Genomic DNA, 25947 nt, shown 5'->3' on the forward strand with positions numbered 1-25947 from the left:
TGTAAACATAAAAACAAAGCAAAACAAGCACAAAAAAAGAAAAAAATCCAAAACGATTCCTTTAAAATTCTAAAATTCTTTACTAGTAAAGTAGGGTAATGTCCTCAGGTGGGAGGCATGACAGTGTTTTATTGTCGTTGTGCTGATTGCATTAATGAATGCGTGCATGTCTGACATGTGAGAGAGGCACTACACAGACTGCTGATGCTAGTGGGAACCACTTGTCATAGAACTTTAGTTGTAAACCATTTGCAGGAGCTATATTTTAAGGATGATCCTTCAATGACGCACTACATATTGAAAACTCCTGATGTAGCACTACGTACTGCAAATTAAAAAGCAGTACTTATGTGGATGTACTGTATCAGCAAAATCCCACCATAAACTTAAACCCATGCAAAACACTAAATACTGTGGTTATTTTTGTTGTTGTTTTTGTTTTGTTTTGTTTTTTTCACATCAAATCAGTAATTCTACTGTTTTGAAGCTGAACCAGAACTGGAAAATGTTACACTGATATAAGATTTGCTTATGGATAGCACAAACACTTTGCAGACTGAACTGGATTCTGGGCTAGAGGTTGCAATGCCATTTTGACTTATGATAGCGAGAAGTCTGGCACATCTATGCAATGACATGTTGACCATGGATGCAGCCATTCGGCGCATTTCACACGAACATAAAATACAGCCTATTGCCAGGTGGGCTCATCAATTTCACAAATATATACTAATAACAAATATTTACAGAAGCTCAACCCAGTAATGTCTGTCTGTACAGTCACTTAGCTTATAGCGTTAGCTTTTCCAGTGGGCCAAAATAAAAAATAAGAAATAAAGCGCTGACTACACAAAATAACTAAAATCATAAATTGACTAATACAACAAAAAATATTCATTGTAATGGTGATAATGCATTATAAAAAACACTCACCTCGTCATTTCAAAAAGAAATAACATAAACACTTACTAACCTGCAAAAGATACAGTCAAGTCATTAAAGTTTTCCAGTATCTTCATCAAGAATACATACCTCGTTTCTCCACTTCCTCTACACATTGTCGGACAAATTTGGGTACGGTGGTTCCCTCACGTTCACATAGGGTCTGTATGTGACATCCAAAAACTCGATCTGTGTGAAACAGTGCGTTTCATTAAGAAGTTGTTATAACACAAAACCGCCACTACACTTCATACATTTTGATTTTCAGGAGCAATATAAAGCAGGAAATGTCTTTAAGAAGTTTTTTTTTAGGAAGTTCTTTGTACAAAACCTCTCTTTATCACACGTTTTTAAAATCACCACGGTTTTGAAGACTATGTGACATACCTCTCAAGTGTGACTGCAATTTGGGAGATCAAATGGTTGAACAGTCCGACTCTTAAACTTCAAACATTGTAATTTTAACATTTTCCTGTCACAAATCCTACATGCATTATTTCCAGCATTCACAGGTAGGTTATAGGAACACAAAATATCCACCAGGATCAGGGCAGCTCAGATTTTATCGTGGGCTGGAGTTAGTGCTGGGTGATATGACCAAAAATTTGTTTCACAGTATTTTTTAAGACTTTGTCGGTTTCACGGTATATCACTTTTTTAATTTATTTCTTTATTTTTTTTTTTATTTTGCATGACTGGGCCTTTATATAGGTTTGTAAGGGCTTTTTCTACTGTCAGGAGTACATGGAATATCAAAGCATTTTGATTTCATGATGTATATAATGAAGGCTTCGATTACTATAGGGTTTGCTTGGCCCCACAAAATGATACAATATATGACGGAATTAGTACGCATGAAACACTTACAGAATAACGTAGTATAAAACAGAGCTTAAAAGTAAATAGACATGCCAGCAACTTTAACACTGCTTCCTTTGTAAAACTAAATATTTTAAGTTAGCTTTATAAACAGTATAAACTGACCTAAAATACTTAAAGTGTCAGGACTTCAAACCAGAGCTGTGTTCAAAATGTCCACTCATCCGCTACATAGTGCACTAGATAATGAATCAGCCATTTTGTAGTGCTGTTCAAAATCTCAGCTGTAAATTTATGTCACTATATAGCGCACTAGAAAATCGTCACGAGGCATGGCAAAATGTGGTGTACAGAAGCTGTTACTGCACAGACGTCCAGTCTACAACACGCACGCACAGCTAGAATATTTTACAACACTACCCGATTTCCATGGTGTTACGACATTACATCATATTTCTGTCACAACTGACGTTACATATCCAATATGAGGGAATTTTACATACAATATACTCTGTTTTGTGCGGTTTTAACAACACTGAGAAAGAAACACAACAAAAATCGTGCGGGAGCCGTAAGACAAAATCTGTGAGTGTGCATAATCAACTTCAGTAATTATGTCCTTATTTTGGAAAGCCCAGAGAAATGGTTTCACATTACATATGTAATCTGTGCTGTATTATATTCAGTGGCGATCCTAGACTCTTGGGGGCCCCAGGCAAAGAAGCCCATCACCCCACACCCCCCCTAAAAATGCACTTGGTGAAAAAATGCATTCAGTCAATTGTGTGTCAGTTGTGCAAACGTCATAATCATTTATTTAAAAATGATAAATAACAGCATGCACACACACACAACTGACAGGGTTTCCGCTAGGATTTTTTCTTGCCTGTCCAGTGTCCGGAAAGAATTTATTTTTCCAGACAAATTTGAAACTTACCAGTCAGGTTTCAATGACAGCCCACAAACGCAAATATAATGTGCGCCTAGCTTGACGAAAGAATGACAATGACCTAAAATCAGTTTGACTATTTAATGAACAGTAACGATTAAGCAAAACGAACAGTAACGATTGAACAAAACCCCAACATTAGCCGCTAAAATGTAAGCTATTACGAAACATCTGTAACCTGTAACATCTGTGGCCTGTTTAAAAAAAGGATAGGCCTACATGGCATCAAATATAGCCTATAGGCCACCAGGTAACATTTTATTTTCTCCTTTTTTCATTGTGTCAAAGTCCTCCTGCCAACTTGAAATAAAATGTGTCCCATGTGTCTTTGCAGTTTGCAAGGCTGTTTTGCTGCCAAAACACAAATGTCCTGTTTAGGGATAGCCTTCGTTATAGCTACGTTTTGAATGAGCATTGTTACCGGACATTTTGACTGGCAAGTTTTCAATTTATCTTTTTTTTTTTTTTTTTTTTTTTTAATAAATTTTACTAGGCAAAATATGGTAATTACCAGCTAACGGAAACCCTAACGTCTGAGTATTTGAACAGCAATGGAGGAGCAACATGTAAATATGTAACATCAAATGTCAACTCACAATAATGCTAGCAGTAGCTAGACGGGGCCCAACTTAAGGGGATCTTGGGGGCAGTGGTGGTGCACTGTATAGTGCCTTTACGGGAGGTTTAAGGGGGTTTATAGTTGTCATTGCAAACTGCACCAATGAGAGTGGCTATCAGGGGCCGCTTTTTCTAAAATTTTTTGGGGTGGGGCCAAACATTTACCTGGTTTGCCTCTCCTGACGGTGCGCCCTTAATTATATCGAATGAAAAATGCAAGAAACTTAGTTCAGTTCCACCGTAGATTCATTGTAACATAAGAATGGACACAGCTATCACATCACAAATAGACAACTTTATTAATATTAAGAACTTACAAATTCACCAATTACTATTAACTGTTTACTGTGGAGTTTAAAGTTTATCTAGTAAACTATAAATTTCTGGAAGTATAATGGCTCAGTAAAAGTAATGAATTTATTATTAATAATTATCTTTTAAAAAGTTAAACCTTTAAAGTGTCGAAAGAAGTTAAAAGTTGCCTGTAAAGGTGGAGAGAACTACACGAGCGAACCAAAAATTATTTGGTGGTTTTCAAACGTCAAGTGAACTATGTGTTCTTGCTGATAAACAGTACTCCAGCACTGAATGTTATGCTTAGCTTACAGAGAATAAAAAGCACAGTACTTCAATAACATTATCAGAAGTGTAGGCTAACATGCCATCTCTCGATGAAAACACTATGCGTTTTTTGTGCTGTAAAATATTTACACATGAGCAGTACAGATGTGGCATTGCCAGAACATGTTATCGGAGCTCATCTACGTAGAGCCTGTCCAATTCCTATTAATGCCATTGGACCAAAATTGGCTGCAATTGAACCAGAGGGCGCTTGCGAGAGAATCCTCAGTGAATGGGAGTGGATGGAGCTAAAGAGCTGTAAGAATTATTTATACCTGCTTCTAGACAAAAAAGCCCAAATTTTATTTTAGTTTTTGCAAATATAGTATTGATTACTTATCAGATTTGAAATAAAAAAAAAGAAAAATAAATACTAATGTACTTTCATTCTTTCTCACAAGGAAGGTGATTTTGCCCATAAGATGCTAGCATTCTGCTAATGTATGCTGATTGGTCAGTTAAGGATTTACGACTGATTGTGACAGGACATCCTCCCTAAATGACACCCGGAGTCTTCTGAAGTTTTTGAAATGGAGTTGAATGAAAATCTAAAGGAGGACCGGGAGATCTTTGTGTTTGACAGCTAAATGTAGATCTGGCTAATGTAATAGTATGCTAACTAGTCATGGTGGCAATGCCGAAGACGTGAATGAGGTTCAGGAGAACAGGAAGTAAACTCCTCACCAAAGTTATTGCAAGCAGAAAATTAATGTTGTAATAAATAAAAGAACGGAAAAATACTGTTATTAACCAGTTACCATTATTTCAAATAAATGTTTCTGTTCCAGAACATTTAAAAATATAGTTTCTCATTTTGTTTTTGTTCCTAGCAAAATATGAATTGTTTTCGTTTTCGTTCCTTGAACCGGCTCAAAGCCTTGATTATTAGTGTTACAAACTGTTTATGTGTCACAAATTGTGTGCAATGGTGTTTTGCCTTGTTAAAGAAGTAAGTTGTGGGTAATTAATTGTGGTGTTATAAAGTTATTACCGTTAGTAAGAATATGCACAGTTATTAGGAGTCCCCTCCCAATACATTCTGTACAGGGCTCCATAGCGCTTCTAGTGGTGAATAATATTATATAATTTGTTGCCTACTGAAGCATTACAGCTGTTGTTTCGGCTATGCTACGGTATGGCGGTATATGAAAAACTCATACCATATGTGAGATTAAAACCGGTTTACCGGATGAGGCAGAATACCGCCCAGCGCTAATTGGAGTGATCAATAACAGATATAGATTTGGAACACCCTTGTAGATTTAGAACGTATGCCATTGTTTATACTGCACACAACTCACTTTAAAGATGACAATAGTCAGAGTGACATTTCTGAGAGCATTGGGTGTGCTTATTCAAACCCATTCTCTGAAAGGTATGTAGCACAGTGCGTGGATTCATACAATTGGATGTGTTACTAATGAGGGCACTACTCTGTGTTTTATTGTAATGTTACTGTACTTTAATGTTGTGACACATAACCTATTAATACAGGTGATTATGAAGGAAGAGGACAACGCACTGAACATTTATTGGTTTTGGGACTTTCAATGATTTAAACACATTTTTGACCCGAGTAAGTCAATAATACATTTAATGGATATACCAGCTGTTGGAAACTACTGTATTTGTTCCCAGGAACCACAGAGGCACTCCACTTGGAAATCACAGAGAAATTATCTAGTTTGGATGATTCATTGCATTGCACTTTGTGTGATTCTGATGGGCTTTTTCCTTCAGTTTTTGTTTCTAAGTATTTACAACATTGAATCTATTAAGAGACCCCTTGTCTGAGGTGTTTTTTTTTGTCTCCTCTATCATCTTCTTTTTTTTCCTACAGTAGTTAGTAGTTATTTTTACTCACAAATTTATCAAACACATGTGCATATATTTGCTTAGCCATCCACACTCAAAACAATCAAATTATTCAGTGTCACACAATTTGTTTTGAAGAGACATTTCTGGAGACTAGTTCTTTATGGAGCATACATTGCATTTCAGGGATGGTCTTTCAAACATCAAACTCCAGACTGTCAATATAAAAGTACCCACAGTCAATAGGCTTTATCATCAGTTGACTTTTAAAGTAATATGGGGCCAGCAGAGCTGTCCCCGAAGCCTTTGCAACATCAAAGATGGTCTGCTTTGGTTTTTTTTTTTTTTTTTTTTTTCAAACTAGGGAGGGGGCGTGTGTCTGTGTGCACAAAATACATAAATGTCTTGAAGCAAGCCACCTTTGCATATGAAATCAACTCAGCAGCACTAGGAAGCTAAGTAAAAGAAGGTTGGAGGGAGGGAGGCATCAGAAGGAAAATTTCCTCATCCATAGAGTGACTGTGATATGCAGGGAAGAAGAATTCCAGTATCACAACGAGCACTCAGGGAGGTGGCTTGCCCGACAGCTCTGCCAATGAGAGTCTAGGGGCCACCTGCGCTTTCCCATAATCCTGCAGTCATTTTATTTATTCCGTCAATACCGTCCTCTCTCTTTGATCTTGCATTTGTCCCGTGGACACAACATTAAAGGGTCTCCTCAACACCAGGGGAAATTCCAAGTACCGTTACCTTCATCTAAGGATTGCAAATGGGCTTAAAATATCCTTTAATCGTGTATTTTTGCCTCAGCCATGAACTCAATAAATTAGTTCCCCTCTTTTGAGGAGGAATGTCTGTAGTGGCTTGCTGAATTGATATTATTTCTTGTGGAATGAATATTTCTGATTTTATTTAACTGGAGTGTATGTCTCTTTCCCATCATTCACTGAAATAAAATAGGTAGACCTATGACCATTAAAAAACAAACAAACAAACAAAAAAACAGCTAATATAATGCTTACCCTCTAAGGCTATGACATGATAAGAATTTCTTAAATATTTTTGGTTCATTAGGTCTGCCAAAGAGACAGTTCAGACATTTTTAAAAGCAATAACATAATTTTTAATTGACATTTACTCCCTAAAGAGCTGAAAATACCATTTTGCCACTGGAGCAAGGACCCTTCCTCAAGGTCATGTTTGCTCATGAAACAATCACTCACTCTGACTTATCTAAGTCACTTATCCTAATTAGGGTTGTGCATTAGGGTTAGCATTCACTGGGCAAAAGGCAGGGAAACACCTCAGACAGATCGCCAGTCCATCGCAGGCTCATGAAACACATCGTTCATCAAATGAGTCAGACACCTAAGTATGGCTGCAAAACACCGGTCCTCTTCCTACCTTTGATGAGACCTTTCTCCTGTAAAGTCTTCATGGATGGCCGTCTGGAGATGAACTTCTTAAGTCTGTTCTTAACCCCGTTCTTATCTGCACTGTCTGATGCACTGTAGTTCAATTTGAACACTATGGATTGAAGAAGAGTATATCAGATTCAGCCAAAAGAAATTGAAGCATATGTTATGCCAAATTAAAGGTGTGGAATCTTTCCAAAAGAGTTGTGATCCCTTCATTAATGAGACATATTAGCTTGATATAGATGTGATACATTTCATATGAATTGCTTGGAACTATCAGTAGCTGAAAGGGACTGTCTGCACACATACGATATGCTTAAATGCTGCACTTAAGTTCAACTTTCCATTAAACACACTGCTCTATGATGTAGATGTGTGATGTTGAAGTATATTAAGTTACACTGCACATTGTAACAGCTAATAAATACCGTTTTCGTGTATGTTCATTTGTGTGGTGTGTGTGTGTGTGTGTGTGTGTGTGTGTGTGTGTGTGTGTGTATGTGTGTGTGTGTGTTCTACCTCCTCTTCTTAAGTTTACAGAATTCCTGGCAATAACATCATCATTTCTTGAGAGGAAAAAGCTACACTTTAAATTTGATTCAAATGGCAGAATAGGAGAATGGATGGACTATCTTTTCTGTTTACACTCATAAGTCGACTTTTAACAAACCAGAACCATACTAAGAAGCTGCTACTCAAAATGAATAAAAAGTTGTATTGTAGTGTTCATGCCAGTGGTCCCTAATTAGAATTTTTACAAGTAAGTTCATCCTAGCTATAGGAACTGTATTTTTATAAAACATACTGTGAGAAGATAAGTTTGAACTATTGACTGAGATTAACATAATTGCTACATGACATTTACTGACATCATGTTAATTAGCACGTGCTTTTGTCACATTTGTATATAATCCATTCTGTAATTGAAATCAACAGGATCCTTATGTGGACAGGAATTTTCAACTAAAACACAGTAACAGCTGTGTAAAACTTAGAGGGGCAACTCATACGAGCGTATGGGGAATGAGTCAGGGAGGGATATTACAGCAAAGAGGGACTAAAGACTGTGACAGTGCTCATTAATTTGCAGCTAATTGGCTTCTTTAGAATATCAAACACACTGCTCTCTATTCCTGTTCCTTTGTTCAAGCCTCCGAAAGAATTCTTTCTCTCTTTTCAAAATAATACTGAACATTTTCCCTAGATCACTAAGTGAAGAAGTCACTGCGAAACTTCATGGATTTTCTGTGTGCCTAACTCTAGCCATCACACACACACACACACACACACACACACACAGGCATGTATGGAGATCCAACGACTACAAGGTACACAAAACTGCTGTTAAATGTAACAAGACTGGTATGACACATTATAGAGTGATTTGAGTTCTGTTTTCAAAAAAAAAAAAAAAAGGTGTGGGGGGGGGGAGGCACATCTACTTACTTATTGACCGTCTGTTCTCAGGTTTGGGCTCTTTGGGTTTGGGTGAATCAGAGGCTCGTCTGGGCAGGAACTCTGTGCTGTTTGATCTCTGTAGGTTTGACCTGCCTGCTCCACCGGACTTGTGTAAAATACAGTGTTAAATGACTTGTTTAGGATCAACTGTCTAACAATTTCAGATGGCACTAGGGACTGTAAATGCTCTAATAGCACTATGAGATTGGAAAATGTGTGCTAATATAGTCTTAACTGTGTGAAAAATATACAGACCAATGACATCAACATAAAAAAATAAAAATAAATCAATTAAAAAAGCTTACCAATGCATTTGCTGTTTTTTTGATAGCATCATGCCATTTGCAGATTGTGGAGTAATTGTCGGACTGTAAGAGGATCTCATCCCCACAGCTCGTAGTTATCTGGAAGTGGGAGAAAGAGGAAGAGATACAATGAAATGATATGGTCATAATGCTTAACATACAATAATATTTCAATACATGTGTACATGAATTATGAACAGTGGAAGATTTAAAAATCAATTTCCACAGTGTATTGCGTGCACTATAATTTACAGGCTCTGAGTATATGATTTATCAGAAATACTGTAAAATCTACAAAGTGAATGAAAGAGTCCAGTTTTCTGAAGCACTGGGGTGATGGATGTTTTACTGTGACATCCAGATTTAAAAAACACGTGAACCACTTAAATTCACACGTTTCCCAGGAATAAGAGGTACTACTTTAGGTGTAACCATAGCCACTGTTCTGTCAGCACTGCAATTAAAAATACTGTGTTCAGTTCCTCAGGGCATAACATATTGCAAGGCAACAATATGTGTTACACTTAGCATACTATGAAAAATATTCTCACACACACACACACACACACACACACACACATACATACACGCACAGACACATGCACACATGCATGCACGCACGTACATAAACATGCACATACACACACACCACATCACATCTGTATTGAATACAAAAGAACTCACAGCCGTTGTCAGAGAATTAAACACTATCAGATGACCTTTCTGTACACAGAATAACTCTTACCATTATTAAGTCTGTGCCTTGTAAGTTTACTCAGTTTATAATTGGATGGTTATGTACTGCAGCAAGCTTGTATGTGAGAGAGTACAAGATTTAACAAAAAAAAAAAAAAAAGAAAAAAAAGAGGTAAACTTGTCCACTCAGAGAGAAATCACAATTAGCATGATACTTGTCATCATGATAATCACCATGATCAGCCTACCAGGGACAGGCTAGGAACAACACATGGCCCTGTCACAAAAGAAAAGTATTCTCTATGAAATATTCTGGTAAACAGTGATGTTAAGGTCAGCATTGTCAAATGCAGTTGGAATTCAGACACACTGTCTGGTGTTTGGTACATGGATTTTTTACATTTTCTTTTTAACATTCTTTTTTTCTTTTTTTTAACTTAAAGCATACAATTCAATGTGATTATGTAAATGACAGTTAATGTTATAGAACAGTTTGCCACCTGCTGTCTTGTCTTTCAATATAGATGAAGGTTTTGCCTTTTTGAAAAAAAAAAAAAAAAAACTTCTCTGACTTTCTGAGAGGGTGTCAGGAAGAGTTAAGCAGTTTTTTTTTCTTTGGATGGTGCAAAAATAGAGGGAATGGTTTGAGGCACAGTCCCTGTCAAAGTGTGTTTGCAGGCCCTCTGTTTTTCAGATAAAGAGCATTCAAACACTCATGTTTGTTCTGGAGCCTAATCCTTCCTGGAGGCTGCCCAAGGACATGACATTAACAGGGCTGGCATGAATGTGTCACTGAAGGAGTCAGGTTGTGTGAATAGGTGAAATATTCTTATGTTACATAAAGTATATACTTACACATTACATAAAATATATGTTTATATGTTAGAACTCTACATGCTACAAATGGGACAGTGCATTAAAAGTTTCAGTAAGAAGATGAGAGGATAACCAAAAATGACCACTGTTATGTTTCTTAGACCTTTACTAGAATTTGCAGCATCCAAATTATGCATCAGCTCTCTAACATTATGCATTCTGACTTTATGGTTCTAAGTGTGGTGTCTTCTTTCCCTTTGTAAACACCAGCAAGAGAAAATTTCAAAGTCAGCATTGCTCCTCTTACACTAAAACTCGTTTGTCTGACAAGGATAACCTTTAAACTGATCAAAAACATCTCTCAAATTTAGAATCACTAGTTCAAGAAAGATTAGTGCTCAGAGCTCCCCAAAACACCAAGACAGAAAATATTACCACCACATTCATACTATTAAATTAAAACCACTGTTTACCTCCTCGAACTAGCCGATCATATGAAGCCCTCTTCTTTGAGGTCTTTGGCAGTAGTTTTATTCATTAAAAAGGTTTCACCTAAATGCAATATTGCTTTGAAATGAAGGAGATATAACTTTTGCAAACATCATAACATGTTTTGCTCATCACAGCCTGTGTTTACATCTGTGATTCATGGGAATAAACATAGCACATGCCAGTGATTCTCCCTTGGGATTTTATTTAATGCAGTGGGAGATATTCATAGGAAATATGTGCATATATGGAGGAAGAAAGCCTTGGAGGCTAAAAGAAGTTGTTCATCTGATGGGAGTTTTTGCAGTCTTACAGGTAGTGAAATAAATGATACCATTAATATGGTCAGTGCTGGTTTGTTGGAATCAATCAAGCAGCTAAACCTTGCTTTCAGGAAAGTCAACGGTAAAATAGAACACGTAACAATAAGTGAGAATGTTGAAATAAACCAAGAAAGAAAAAAAAAAAAACAAAAAACAAAGATACAAGTACGAGGGCTCATGAGACTGCAACTTGGGGGCTTTATAATGTTCAGAAGTAGCAAAGTGAATTACTGTAACTATATTGCAAAGTTCTGTTTTGTATAAAGAAATGAAAAGGAATATAACATAAAGGGACTTTTTTCTATCCCGCTGCTTAATAAAGAGGATTTTGAATGTCTGGCCTTTAGTTTGAACATTCATTAATATTTAAATATGCACAGTGGTACAAAGAACAGAATGCCATTTGTGCCTAAAAATTTGCATTTGGCTGTTAAATTAAACATTAATTACAGAGCTACATAAAGAAACAATTCAACTTTGAAGCACTCTAGATTGCGAGGGTTAATTATTTTCAATTTGCCACAAATCTATAGATCTGTCTGGCTGTGCAGTGGATGGCAAAGAAAGAGAAAAACAAAGAGAAAAACAGATTTAATGGAAGGCGATGCCTAAGTGTTGTTTTCCTCTCCTCTTGCGTGAGAGGAGTGCCAATGTGTCTCAAGTTACTTCAGAGCTGAATGTCCTCATCGTTTCTGAAGATCAGCCAGATTCAAACAAGCATGTTATGGAACTTCCTATTCAACATGCACTGGCCATTTGTGTTTTAGTTCACATCTACAGTACAGTAAGGAAGAATCATGTGTGTACATTACATACTGTATTGTTTTTTTTGGTTTGTTTTGTTTTTTTTTAACTTAGTATGTGCAATAATTAACAGCAGGAGGTAAGCTGATTTTGTTACCAAACTTTTGTTGCTGGTAAACTTTGTTATATCTTTCTTTAGTAAGCCCTCATTACAGCATAGCTGCAATACAGTTGCATTGAATGCAGTGTTTACTTTTTACTTTAAATAAATTATTAAATAAATAAACAATAAAGGTGTTTTATTCACCCCCATTGTTTAGAGCACCTTATACCCATGTTAAATACTTATAAAACCATCACTTATAAAACCAATGAATCTGTGCAATCTCAGACACACATGGAACCATCATGTTTCTTCACTGCTCATTTCTATCACTTTAAAGCCTTTATGTTAGGGAGGTACTGCATAGCATATCTGTGAATACATTGTATTGTTGGAAAGGACTAAATCTTGTAGTTTAATTCAGGGAGGGTCATTTGTCAGTTGTAATCCCCATTGTAATCTTTTCTTTCAATCACAAATCCTTCCGTTCAGCCGGTGATTAACACACAATATATATTTTATTTCTTGTCCTTTTGCAAGTTTGAATTAATGCCCAATACAATGAAAACAGCTTTGTATTGTAGTGGCTAACGCCAGAAATATCTGTTTCTCCCGATGACTTAGATAAACAGTCTACGCAAGAGATAAAGGACAAGTTAGTTGCACATTTGAAGTTCCAATTCTATTCAGCCATCACTCGATGTCACCTCTCTCTCTCTCTCTCTCCCTCTCTCTCTCTCTCTCTCTCTCTCTCTCTCTCTCTCTCTCTCTCTCTCTCGCTCTCTCCCTCTCTCCCTCTCTCTCTCACACACACACGCACAAACAAATGGAGCAAAGGTAAAACTAAGTTTGCTAAACTACACAAGCTATGTCAAGCCAGTTCAGGCAGAAGCTTGGTTTTGCAGAAAACCCCTTACAGAACTGAAGAGCCTCTCATCAGTTCTCAGTTATATACATGGCTTAATCTAAACACATTCAATAAAATCCCACCTACATGGTGAAATGTTCTCTCTTAAACACTTTGTCACAATGCAATAGTCTGACCCTTTCATCAACTCTGCCAATTTATGGCTTATTAATTTATATATAGTGTTCGAATAAAGGGATAATAGTCCCTCAATGAAATCACATTTGTTACATGATTTTTTTTTTTTTTTTGGTACAGAATATCAACTGCTGTAGCTGCTGTGAAACCCTTTGTTGAATACACGTCATATGTTGAGGTTGCATATGATTCAAATACTGAGTGACAAATCTGACAAACAAGTTGTCATCTCCAGTAGACACCATATCATTGCATTAACTAATTGTTGTGAAATACGGAGGACTCCTAAAAGGCATGAGGTTTAGCGTTCCTCCCAGGTTACCCAGCCAGGGGCATCTATCTTTCATAGACATTCAGGAATTTGTCAATTAAGAGACATGCCCAAGAGGTGCTCTGTGGAAGAGTGTACAACGATACAACATTTAGTTGAAAAAGTTCCAGTGAAGCAGCAGGGATGAGATTAAAATATACCACATTTCCTCTGTCCAGGGTTTAGAAAACCACCTACACTATGGAGATATGACAGCATAGCATTTATATTTAAAAGAACCAACCTCTCACCCACAGAGAAGGGTGTTTGTTTGACCTCAGGAGCTAAAAGATAAGCCACGTTGCATTATTTGGAAAAATAGAAATATTTTTTTTTTTATCATTTAGGCAGAGGGGGAGTCACTATACTAAATTTACACTTGTTATACAGCATCCAGTATTATTAGCATTAGCTTAAACTATACCAGAAGACCATATTCACCATACTACACCATAATTTAGGCATTATTTTTTTAACACAAGACCTTGAGGATAAGGGGGTAGCCAAATATGAAGCCACTCCTGACAGAAAGAGGTTGAAGAGGTGAAAAGAAAATGACTTGTGTTGTGTAACGTAGGTAGGAGGCTAGGAAAGAAAATGTGTGGGCTACATCTGTGCATAGCAATTCCTGGCATTTTGCCAGAGTCTATTAGCAACATGCAGGGCAGTAACCTGCTCTGAGGGTGTCTTACATGCAGGAGCTTATTGAATAAACATTTTTACATAATTACAAAGTGTGCATTCACTTTTGATGCTTTGTTTTAATTAACAGCTTAATTAACATGTCCCTTTAATCAAGACGGATCTGAGGTTGTTGGCGTGCTTGTCTTGGTAAGTTTGATTTCCAGAGCAGTGGTACTCTTCTTCACAGTAACAATTCCCAGAATTCATTCAGCGTCATTAAAAGACTTGGATATTCTGTGCAGGCTTGAGGTAAATTAAATTTCAGTGCAAAGAGTTGTTTGAAATTGTCTTTAGTTTAGTAACTCTAAGTTATTTATAAATTCAGTGTCTTAGTTCTTTTTTTTTCTGCACAATGTCTGTGGTATAGACTATGGGACAGACAGCAGTTCAAGCATTCTTTATTTCTTTTTCTCATGAAAAAGTGTATTTGTGAGCAAAGGTCATCTGATTTCACCTCTACTCTGTCCATTGTATGGACAGCAGAGCCGGGCAGAGCAGTTCAACTTCACAGTTTTAATCACAGAAGTGAAAGCAATCAAGCACCGTGCGATTAAGCAGGATGGCATTAGAGTTTCCAGGTCAGGCCCCCAGGGACTGATTACAGAATACACTGGAGGATCTGCCTTTCAAAGAGAGGGAGAGAAGACTAAGGCTTACCTCTGTACTATTGTTACTCATGAGGGTTTGATTATTACAACAATATACTAATATATTATATTATTATATTGCATTCACAATGATACAGTAAATTTTGGATTGGTATTAACTATTTGTTAAACATCAACTGCTTCACTATGTTTACTTAATAACTGTCATTTGGTTTAGGGGTTAGCTAATTTATCAGTCAGTTGTTGACTGATGAATTGGGTTTGGATTACAGTGAAAATCCAAAACTCATCTTTTCAGTTCTATATGCTCGCGGCAACAATTGTTTTTGAGGACAGAGCCACTAGGATGATTTCATTTTCAAAGAAGAAAAAAAAAACTAGTTTTGAACTTGAATGAAGCAATATGCATGCCATATTTGCTTCCACTATCCCATGTAAAATATGGAAATGTAATTTGAAATTATAGCTGCACTTCTACAATAAGATGTAGGCACAGACGTCCTGAGAGCGTGCTGTCTGTACTGCCTTCAGAAATTCATGAGTAATGAAGAATTTATTTGTAGCGAATACACTGAGGAGAGATGATCATTATGTTGCCACTTCAGGTGTTTCATTATTTCAAATATTTTCATCCTCTCCTTTTTTTTCAGTCTGTTTCAAAGACTGTAACAGTGTACCCAGAATTTGTCAGGACAGAAAGATTCAAGATTCAAGAGTCAAGATTCACAGCAGGAATCTCTAATACTCTGCTAAATCAATCATTGATGAACATGTGCATGACCCCCTTTGGTTACCAACTGGCAGGGGATAAAACTCTTATCTCTTTTTCAAGTAAGTCAGGCAGTCAAAAATGTTTGTTTTTAGTCAGCCTAGTCTCTTCATTTCTACCTCTGGAAAAAGTCTTCGATATATGAAGGATACATGATTTTGTAGTAGATCAGTTGAATTTCTTTTTGAATTTTTAATTTTAATGCATTGGAGAGTAGGACTTTAAAGAACTTAAAGCCAACATACTTTAGCGTGAAAGAGGCTTGTGTTACATCAATGAAAAGCAGTCATATAAACTAATTCCAGCAAATTAGGCACCCTGTGCTAAAAACATGGTTTCATTTGCCACAGCTGTACTGTTGTTTCACCTTGTGTGTGTGGAGCATCCCCGTGACGACAGCTGTGCCCATCTCAAATTCAGCAGCTTCCGCCCTTTTTACCGGAGCCATCTCTTAAACTAAACAGGCCCTGGGGAGGGGTTGTCAGTACTCCGTAATCATTGTTTGTGACACTTAGCTCTGATTTCAACTTGTGTTTTCTCTAACATTCTTTCCAAAAGGGTGTTGCAGGTTTTGGTGTGACTATCACAAAACAAAAGCCTGCTCTTTCTCCCAAGGACTTTGAGAGTTTCAGATTCACTTTATCAACGGCTATTGTTACAAATAGCAGACTGATAGGTGGGTGGTACAGGAACCTTGTGTGGTTACTAGGAAAAAAAAAAAAGATCTTCACACATATCAGGAGACACAAGTTTCAATTCCTTTCTGAGGCGTTAAGGGGGTATTATCTGGCTCAAATGTTTACAAAAACAACTTTTAAGGGGACATCTGGAGTTTTGAATGTCTTTCCTATCTCTCAGTGTGTGTGTGTGTGTGTGTGTGTGTGTGTGTGTGTGTGTGTGTGTGTGTGTGTGTGTGTGTGTGTGTGTGTGTGCACGCACACGCGTGTATGCATGTAAAAACTTTTATCTATGCTCATGCCATGTGTTAGCTTATGAATATTAAGAAAAGTCATTGAACAAAATCAGAATTAAATCAACTAAATACAAATGTCCCGATAAGTAACATTTTAACTAAAACTGTTTCACTGCCCAGTTACAGCCATCTCATGCTATTAATGAAATATGTTATTATTGTTCTTTTGACAAGAGAAAATATATTAATACATTTAGTCTTGTTAATGCTTCCTAAATAAATCGTCTCCTTTAGACACTCTAATAAATAAAATTACCTCTACGCTGTGTCAAATAAAATGACCTCTATCTACACGTATAAATACTTTGCATTAATACTAATGAAAAGACCCAGAACAATAGGATGATGGTGATGGAGGACAGTTCAAGTCTATCTACACTGCAGAGCATATATGACCCCCTGTGTGACAAGCCATTCTCTTTAAACATCCAAACTACATTGTTGAAATTTTAGTAGAGGTCCTGTTGTAACATGATCATAGATGAATCCATGTAAGCAAATAATCTGCTCTGTTTCAGGGTTGTGACAAGCCTTTTTGACTTCCTGTAGGAAAACTGTCATGTTCTCAGGGACTGTGTCTCAGAGGCTAGGGGAAACAGGTGGAGGAGCACTGAAAAAGGCTTTGAAAGTGATATCTGACCAACGAACTCTAATCTCCCAGCTCTAGATGGACAGAGTGACTATGACAGTATTATTCACAAATGCCATTGTTGGACTGGTCAAAACAATGATGAAGACAATACTCAATACCTGACTCTGTTTCTCTGCATGGAAAAGATGTAGATCGTCTAAATGACTGAGGACCTCTGCTTTCATTAAATCCCCCTAAAAAATGTTGTATTCAAATTGCTCACACATCAATGAAACTTCAGTATGAGGTGCAAAATGCAAGCTTACAATTCCATCAGATTTTTGTGTTTATAAGTCATTATGTATATGCAGATATGCAGGTGTACAAACGGCTTGCATTTAAATCCAGGTACAAACTGTGAGCACACAACTCAGCCACTGATTAGAAGCTGAAGTTAAAAAATAGCAGACCTCAGGCTCTCGTGGACTGAACCTCAGCCGCTGTGCCAGTTACTAGCCCATATTTAAAAGACAAACTAATGTGCTATGAAGAAGTTTAATAATTAAGCGAAAATAGTATTTGCTTATCATCCTGTAAAACACTTTAAACAGATCTGTCACATCTTACAACTGGATTAGAGTACAAGTTAACAAATGTCTTTGCCATAACCATTCCAATTAAGCTCCTATATGTTTTAAATGCTGTACTACAGGAGTAGTAAGTGTCTTTTTGAGATCAAGGTTTTAAAAAGTTGAGGACATCACTGCCACTAATTTGTCTTGTGGTTTTTGCAACTCAAAAGAGCAATTATATCTACATAATCCTACAATGCCACCAGGAGATAAATATCCACCCAAGGCAGGGACCTTGCAAGACTACAAGTAGTGAGAGGAGCATAAATAGGATTGGAAATTGCTGGAATAGCCTCACATGCTTAAGACAGATCAAAAAATGCAAATGGAAAAAAAAAGTACTTAGTCAAGACTATCCTTCATCTGCTGGGACTTTTGTCTCCCCATAAGCTAACCAGATATATGAGAATGGCCCTCCATGTCTCTTTGACTGCAAATCTAACACACTGCCTGGTTCAAATTAACAGCAACATTCAGCACCAAGTTTAATTTTTAATCCTTGACTAGTGTTGATTGACGGTGTTGTCAGACCATAGAATGGCTCAGTGCCATCATCACAAGCATTTTTCTGACTGCAGAACTTTGGATTACTTAAGATTACAGTGTAATACTGCTTTTAATCTCTGTGGCAGGAAGATTCTCAAGGCAGACAACTGGATAGCGGAGCAGCATGTCATTGGGATGAAGCATCTTTAAGCAGTTGATGAGATTGGGAATCTGCTTTTCATCCTTCTTTTATAGTTGTTATAATCGCTTTTTCGTGAGACCCAACATCACCAACGTCAATTAACTGATCCACGTTTGCCTTCCTTAAAGCCCTTATCAAAAGATTATCTTTCTTGTGGCAAGAAGTGCTGTAAACTTGGAGGTCTTACACAAGGAGAGACTGGACAAAAAAAATAAATAAAATGATATAAGCTGGCCCCATATTACCTCTCTGCAACCCAGATTAAGAATTACACGAATTACTATGACTTTCGCTGAACAGGTGGCTGACTTGCAGTCTATCGACAAGAAAAATCTAGTGGTAAAAGGTATAATCAAGTGAATCCAGAGAGCAGAGAACTGAGATTTAATGGAAAGACAAAGGGCTTGACTTATTTAAGGACTGTCATTTTGGTATGTGCATTACCAAAAAAACATGCGAGCTGATTTACTAAAGTTGGTTTTTAGAGTTTTGTTGACCTTAAAATGGTAACGTGCATTTTTGCACGAGTCCTCGAATTAATATGCACGTTGCTATTTAATGTAATTAAAAAGCTTGACCATTATTATTAGAGATGTAACAACTTGGACAAATTAATACATAGGAGCAGGAGGGACAAACTTCCATGTGTCTTGTAAAGATTGCAGTTATTGCCGTGAGAGGTCATAATTAAAAAACAAACAACAAACAAAAAGTTTAGAAAAAGCTCATGGCAAGGGTGCAATGCACAAGCAGAATCTGGTCTCATGGGTGGTTGTTAATTCTAGCATTCATTTCAAATACTTGGCCTAGTCTTTTCTAGAGATATAAAACAAATTATTGTAGAATCCATAAAACACTGCAATATTATTCCTAGTATTGTTGCTGTTGTTCAAACGAAAGAAATTAAGATCAAAACTTCAGCTTCCACACTGGTGGATTCACCCATGTAACTCTGTTCAGTCAAGCTTGATACACACAATAACATAATTTAAAAGGTCTTTCATTTATTAAAATGAGAATGTTTGTAGCTGTTATTGATTATTGATTTTAGGCCGCTTGCAAATTGGGAAACTGTTAGCTTGAGCATTTTGTATTTTCTGCATCAACTTTGTGCCATAATTGCCTTTTTTTTAGCCACCTAGCTCAAACAGAATCAAATGCAATAACAAACAGTCTACACAAACAAAAAAAATCACAGATTCTGTTTGCAAATTTCAATATAAGCTCTAAAATTTTTCACTCTGTTGTTTCCTTGGTTAGAATGGAACACAAGCTAGAGCCTGTTCCCCCACCATCATGTGAGCCTAGCCTTGATCAACCTCCAAGTGCCCACAATCATCTGGGAAGTAGGTGCCACCAGTATGCCTCGTATTACCCGGAGGGTGACTAAGAATGGTGCAAAGGTTATGGTAGCCTGGAGAACCCATCAGAAATTGGTATGGTCAAACTTGATCCTCTGTCAGTGGCTATGGCATCCCAGATTTCATCCTCAGAGTTGGGTCACACAGGGTTCTGCCATGCCACAACATATTTCACTCCTACCAGATCTCTTCACGAAGCATGCAACTCAGCTACTGATTAGGGTTAGAACATCTAAGTAAAGCTGGAAATTGTGAACAGTAAGTTTTTCTTTCCACAGCTGCTGTTAAGTGGACTGCTAAAAAGAGGACTGACTTCATGTTGCAAAGTATATATGTCTTCATAGATTAACCAAAGCAGAAATGTTCCTCACCTGAAACACATTCTTGCGACTGGACTTCTCTGTCGTCCAGTCTACAACAGCTCCACAGAGATCCACTTTTTCCGGTTTGAATCCAGGTTTCTACAGTCAGGAAAAGATTAAATAGACAGATATATCACTCAGCAAGTAGTTGTCTGTTTGAAGGTTACTTATCCACTCAAAAGGATGTATTCAGTCAAAGTCCATCTGGCTAATGATGCTTTGACTAGCTCTCAAAATGGAGACAAGTTTGATTTCAGAAGTTGCAGTATATGACTAGGGTGCTTACAGGCAACTGTGTTGTGCCTTGGTGCAATACTACAACATGTTTGAAGCTATAAACTTACATAAGTGCTTACCAGGCTTTTATGACACCTCTAATGCTAGGATTATAACATTCTTACATTAGCCTTATGATGGAGAGGGTCAATTAAACATTACTTGTGATGGTGTCATTAGAAAAGCATAAAATCCTTTTCATATCAAGCAACATCAGCAGGCCAGAAATCCACCGATCGGTCCACAGCATTCACTAGGATGTGTGATGCAGTGTTTGGATAAGATGCACTATGGGTGTAATGCCACTGATTCTTGCACTTTGGTTCAGAGGGGCACTATAAACACTCATCCCATGGCTTTCCAAATGTAAATGTTGCGATTTGAGCAGGAAAGGGAACATATTTAACTTAAATCAAAGATGTTCTGCGCTTGCTTCAATCAACATGCAGAGGGCTCAAAATAAACCACTGGACAGTGACAGACACTGAGGGAAATAGACTCCAAATTAAATCCCCTCCATTTCATTAAAAAGCATGGCAAGCCCATTGCGGTCACAAACCTCCCCTCTCTCTCCCATTCCCTTTTTTTGGCACCCCTTTTGACTCTGCCTCCCTCTCTTTGACTCTCTCGTTCTCCCTCTCCCTTCCTCTCTCCCCTCAGTCAAACCCTCATCAGAGTCGGTCGGATTAGAATAACACCATAACGTTCTCAGCGTGAGGGGGTAAATATTTTTTGCTGGCTCTTTAAATGAGCCAAGCTCAAGTCCAAAAGGATCAAAGCCCAACTTAATTTGCCAGTTTGACAAATATGGAAATGATTAATTTCTGCCATCCAATAAAAATTACTCAGAGTGTGGTCGCTAGATATGCACATTCCTAATTAACATTTGACTTGTGGGTAACACTGACAGACATGCCCATGAAATGGAGTTGAACTGTGGCCGTTACTGAACAGGGGCACTCAACTTCAGCAGCAGGCAGCGAGATTTAACAGTATCCATTTACTCGAGACAGGATTTGTTTAAACAATAGGGCAACTGTGATGTGTTCATTTTACGGTCGAATAATCCACCAAAGCCTTTGAGATATATCCTTGATTCAGTGCACAGAAAAGTTATATTAATGAAGTCAGTTATGATTAGAAAGCAGAAGGTAACAATTTCACATTCTTTTTAGCTAAGCTATTGCTGAACTATCGTTCATAAGGTCCATATATGGCTTTTTTTTTTTTTTCAAAGGTAGGATATGAGTGAGCTTTCCCGCTTACAGAGTGAACTTTTACACCTATGAATATATTTGGGCAAGAAAGTTTTTAAAAATGTGTGTGTGTGTGTGTGTGTGTGTATAAGAGAGAATCACTGGCATACCCCAGCTTCTTGTTTGCTTTCTTTGTAAAACAGCAATTGGTCAGATCCAAGGACAACCCAGGTTGATGTCCAGTTTTTCCTTTAGAAAAAAAAAGAAAGAAAAAGAGAATACAGCAATATGGCACTATCAACAATTCAACTTTATGTATAGTTCAGTGTTTTGTTTTTATTTATTTATTTATTTATTTTTACAGTGTTCCCTTATTTTAGTTGTATGTGTGTGTATGTTCATTTTGCTGACATGAAATCTGTTGTGTACATTACCACTAAATTTAAAATTATATGAAATCAGACTATACACTTAAAGTCAGATCAAATTTAGCTTTATTTCAGCATGATGATATCACAAGAGTATCACAAATAAATACTGGATCACTGTGCCTTAACCCAACCATAGATTTTAAATTCACAAAAGGGAAGACGTGGGTGTGATAAAACGTAACATGCGTGAAACAGACTTGTAACTGACCTTTGTTTCTTGCCTCCTTCTGCAACTTTGGCTTTGTTCAGATATTCTCCCTTCAGCACCATCTTAATTGTAGAATAGTAGATATTTTTAACACTGTTGTGCAGCATATTATGAATTCATACCACAAGCTCCACGAGAACAGAGACTAAACTTTGCTATCATATGAATGAATATACACTGTTTTTTAAATTCTTTCGAATGATATCTTGATTTGAAACGTTGACTTTTGATGTGGTGGAGTCATGATGTATTACACTATGCTGTGCTACGTGCTGTTATACTTACTGGATCAGGCACTAAGGGACCAGCCATATTGTGCTGGGACTGGTTCCTTCGATGACGGGAGATCTAAGAAAAGAAAAAAGAAAGATTTTAGGAGTGTTAGATGAGAAGTCAAATAAACACACTAAAATATAGAACAGCGGTGAGTGTACTATATGATTCTATTTGAAAGAAACCAAAAAAAAAAGAAAGAAAGAAAGAAAAGTAAAGAAAAGAAAAGGAAAGGAAAAGGAAAGAAAAAGAAAGAAAAAGAAAGAAAGGGAACGAAAAGAAAAAAAAATCAGTCCTTTTATGTACTGTGAAAAATAATTGCTCTGACAAAAAAAAAAAAAAAAAAAAAAAAAAATCTGCAGCTGATTGTAACTGAGCTGTCCCCACAAAACACATAGAGACTAATTTTAAAAAATAAACAAATTAACATATTTTTTTCTATGTATTCTTTTAAGTTCTTTAGTCGGCCTGTGTTTTTACAGGTAAGTAACACGTGAATAAAAGAAGGATAAAAAAAGTATTGAAGAATATTGAAAGCATTTGTTTCCACCCCAGGACATTCCTGAATTAATTAACATCACTGAAAGAGAGGTGATTGTTGAGGAATATTTTGCATGGCATTAAGATGAAGATTTGTAGATGACAAACGATAGCACTGAGATCTGTAGGAAAGTCTTTTTCAACTACGGGCAGCTGAGAGCCACAGTGGTTTGAGATGCAAGCACTGGTTTGAGATGCAAGGTAAAACAAAATGGCAATTCCGAATCAATTACTTGCAGTTAATCTAGTTCATGAGAAGACAGTTTCATCAAGGCTAGAGACAAAAGCTATGGCTTTGTTGTCGTGTATAAACCACTTATGAACATGTGTATATGTATTGTACACTAAAGAAACCTGCAAGTTCAAGTTGTTTTTTCTATAGGTCATGTTATAGTTACAGTGTACATCTCCTGGTATGGTTTAGGCCCAAGCAGAGTACAAAATAAATGCCTGTGCCTGTAAACTCATCATCAGTGTTCATTTTCATCCTATAGCCAAGTGTTTCTGTCCTGATGGGACTGGTTTCTTCAGATTAATAGGGGCCTTATTCATGCTACATGTGCCATCACTGAATGATCTGAATGAGCATGAAAAGTCATTTATAAACCATATAAATTACTGTCTCGGACACAAGATCTCTATTGAACATTTTTGGGAGGTTCTGGAACAGGGCCTGAGACAATGTATTCTATTTCCTCTAAAAAGAAAATACCAAAGAGAGAAAGATTCAATAAAAAAGATTCAAATAAAATACCAAATGATGTATTTTCTCAACAAAGAATGATGTCACACCCTTCAACATAAAACTTATGAAAACTGTGCCAAAGTGCACCAAAGCTGCTGTGGCACTTCAGGATAACCTATTGCCCTGTTAAGACACTTAAAGTTGATCTTTCCTTTATTTTGGCATTTACCCAGATGTGTTTTCCCCGGTATCAAAGAAATTAAAAGTAAATTAACTTCTAAAACTGAACACACATTGGATTTTACCAGCAAATAAAAGAAATCACTCTTTTTATGTTATGCAACATTTTCATTACAAAATTTCAGTGTTCATACACCTTAAAGAGCTCATTTATTTACACATTGTCCTGGCTAGTACAAGGAACTAGTTCCTTTGCAAAATCACACTCTAGTCGTGCTTGCTACATTTCCGTTCTGATATGTGATTTACAGACACAGTTCTCAAGAGAATATGAAATGGACCAAAATACAGCTGCAAGAAACAAAGGAAATGCCTGTGTTTTTCTGTCAATCAGATCTTATAGTGACAGATATTACAGAGGACATCTACTCGGAATCTGAAAAGATTAATTTAGAGTGATTTACTAGCACAGACTTACATTAGGGGAAAAGGGGAAAAAAATAATAAAAATGTCCATGATTTAAGACGTATGTGACTGAAAGAATTTTGTGTGGCCATTTCAGAAATGTTCATAAATGAAACAAAATGTGAAAAATAATGTGTCCATGATGGAGCACGTTATAGAACATCAGCAGGAGCTAACATATGGAGTTCTGCACAATGCCGTTAACTAACATCAACATATTGCTTTAAACTCTGTTTGCTTAGCATCTTACTTGGTCACAACATTAAATGAAATGTTGAGTGTTGAGGAACTACACACTCATACAAATAGGACACATAAAAACTGTATTTTTTCTCTTTCTCCACTTTCCCTTGACTCTTGCCTATCATCAAAACCACACATGAGAGTCAAAACTTTGATTTACACATTTTTTTTACTCTCTGCACACTGTCCTGTAGAATTACTAAATTCCGTGGTTGGCAAATATCAGTAAGCTAATGAAGAATTGCTATAGCTGACAAATTGCAATGTAAGGAAGCAGAAACAGAGTGACTTAATGAGAAGAGGTCTTTTTCATCTCTCTTCTCTCTTGTGCAACCTTTTGTACCAGTTCTTCATCTTGTATCATTTGTCAAATGAGTGTTCTGTTGATCTTGGCACTTTTCATTAAAAATAGATTCAAATGAGAAACAGACAGTGACTGGGTGTAGATTTATTTCAAACAGCTGGCCAGCATTTGCAGAGATGTAGAATGAATGTAAAGACACGTATTATATAATTAAAGTGTGAATGCTTGTCTCGACTGTAAATTTCACTACATTGTTAGTGCTTAAAGTATCGATAGGCATAGTAAGTGGTAGCCTACAAACATTTCAAGACAAGCTAGAGTATAGAATTGTGCACTGAAAACCCAGTATGATATCTTTTGCTGGGTTATAAGTCAATTTTATTCTAATATTAATACCTATTTTAATATTAATACCTGTAAGCATTATAATATATCATTGTTAATATATCATTAATAGCAGCCTTGTTTAACCTCTTATTGTGTTTTCATGGATACAGATTGCAATGATTTATATGACACAGGGGATTTGTGTTTCAGTTTTGACAATAAATTAAGCTGTACATGGAGAGTTCTTTTAACATCATCCTTTTAGTCTAGCATTATCCTCCGATTTCTTTTTTGCTGTGTAGATGATCTTGGATCAGATTTGTTGTGATGTTTATGTTTACTCAAGCTTGACTGACTGTGATTCTTAATCAGATTTTTGGAGAAATAAAGCAGTTCGAGGACTCTGTTTTATCTCATACTACAGTGTTAGCCTGCCCTCTACTGTTTACTATGTAGACATTGTCGACAATAGACTCATTTGTAATTTGTTTTAGCTATCCGTACCACAGAATAAAAGTTTCAAATGAAGTTCAATATAGTTCACAATATCCTCATCTCTAATCTCACATTTTTAAGAGCCATACAAGACAGATTCCGGAATTCAGTGGAAATGTTTCAAGAAATACTCAGTCCAGTTGCTCCTGTACTACTCCTACATATCACAGTATGCATCAATAAACATAATATGGCCTAACACTA

At 36.8% G+C, this 25947-nt stretch overlaps 1 protein-coding gene across 1 annotated transcript in view; it reads right to left on the reverse strand.

The window, feature by feature from the left end:
- Positions 1–25947, reverse strand: part of arhgap15 (Rho GTPase activating protein 15) — a 48775-nt gene that overhangs the window by 19002 nt on the left and 3826 nt on the right. Inside the window, exons 3-10 of the mRNA XM_030787175.1 lie at positions 22516–22578; positions 22231–22292; positions 21762–21840; positions 20129–20218; positions 8946–9044; positions 8629–8746; positions 7169–7291; positions 1033–1131 (exon numbers count right to left, since the gene is read on the reverse strand). Of these exons, the coding sequence (XP_030643035.1) occupies positions 1033–1131; positions 7169–7291; positions 8629–8746; positions 8946–9044; positions 20129–20218; positions 21762–21840; positions 22231–22292; positions 22516–22578 (733 nt within the window). The remainder of the gene's footprint in view (positions 1–1032; positions 1132–7168; positions 7292–8628; positions 8747–8945; positions 9045–20128; positions 20219–21761; positions 21841–22230; positions 22293–22515; positions 22579–25947) is intronic.

Source organism: Chanos chanos, chromosome 10, assembly GCF_902362185.1.
Source record: "Chanos chanos chromosome 10, fChaCha1.1, whole genome shotgun sequence".
NCBI classification, from domain to species: Eukaryota; Metazoa; Chordata; class Actinopteri; order Gonorynchiformes; family Chanidae; genus Chanos; species Chanos chanos.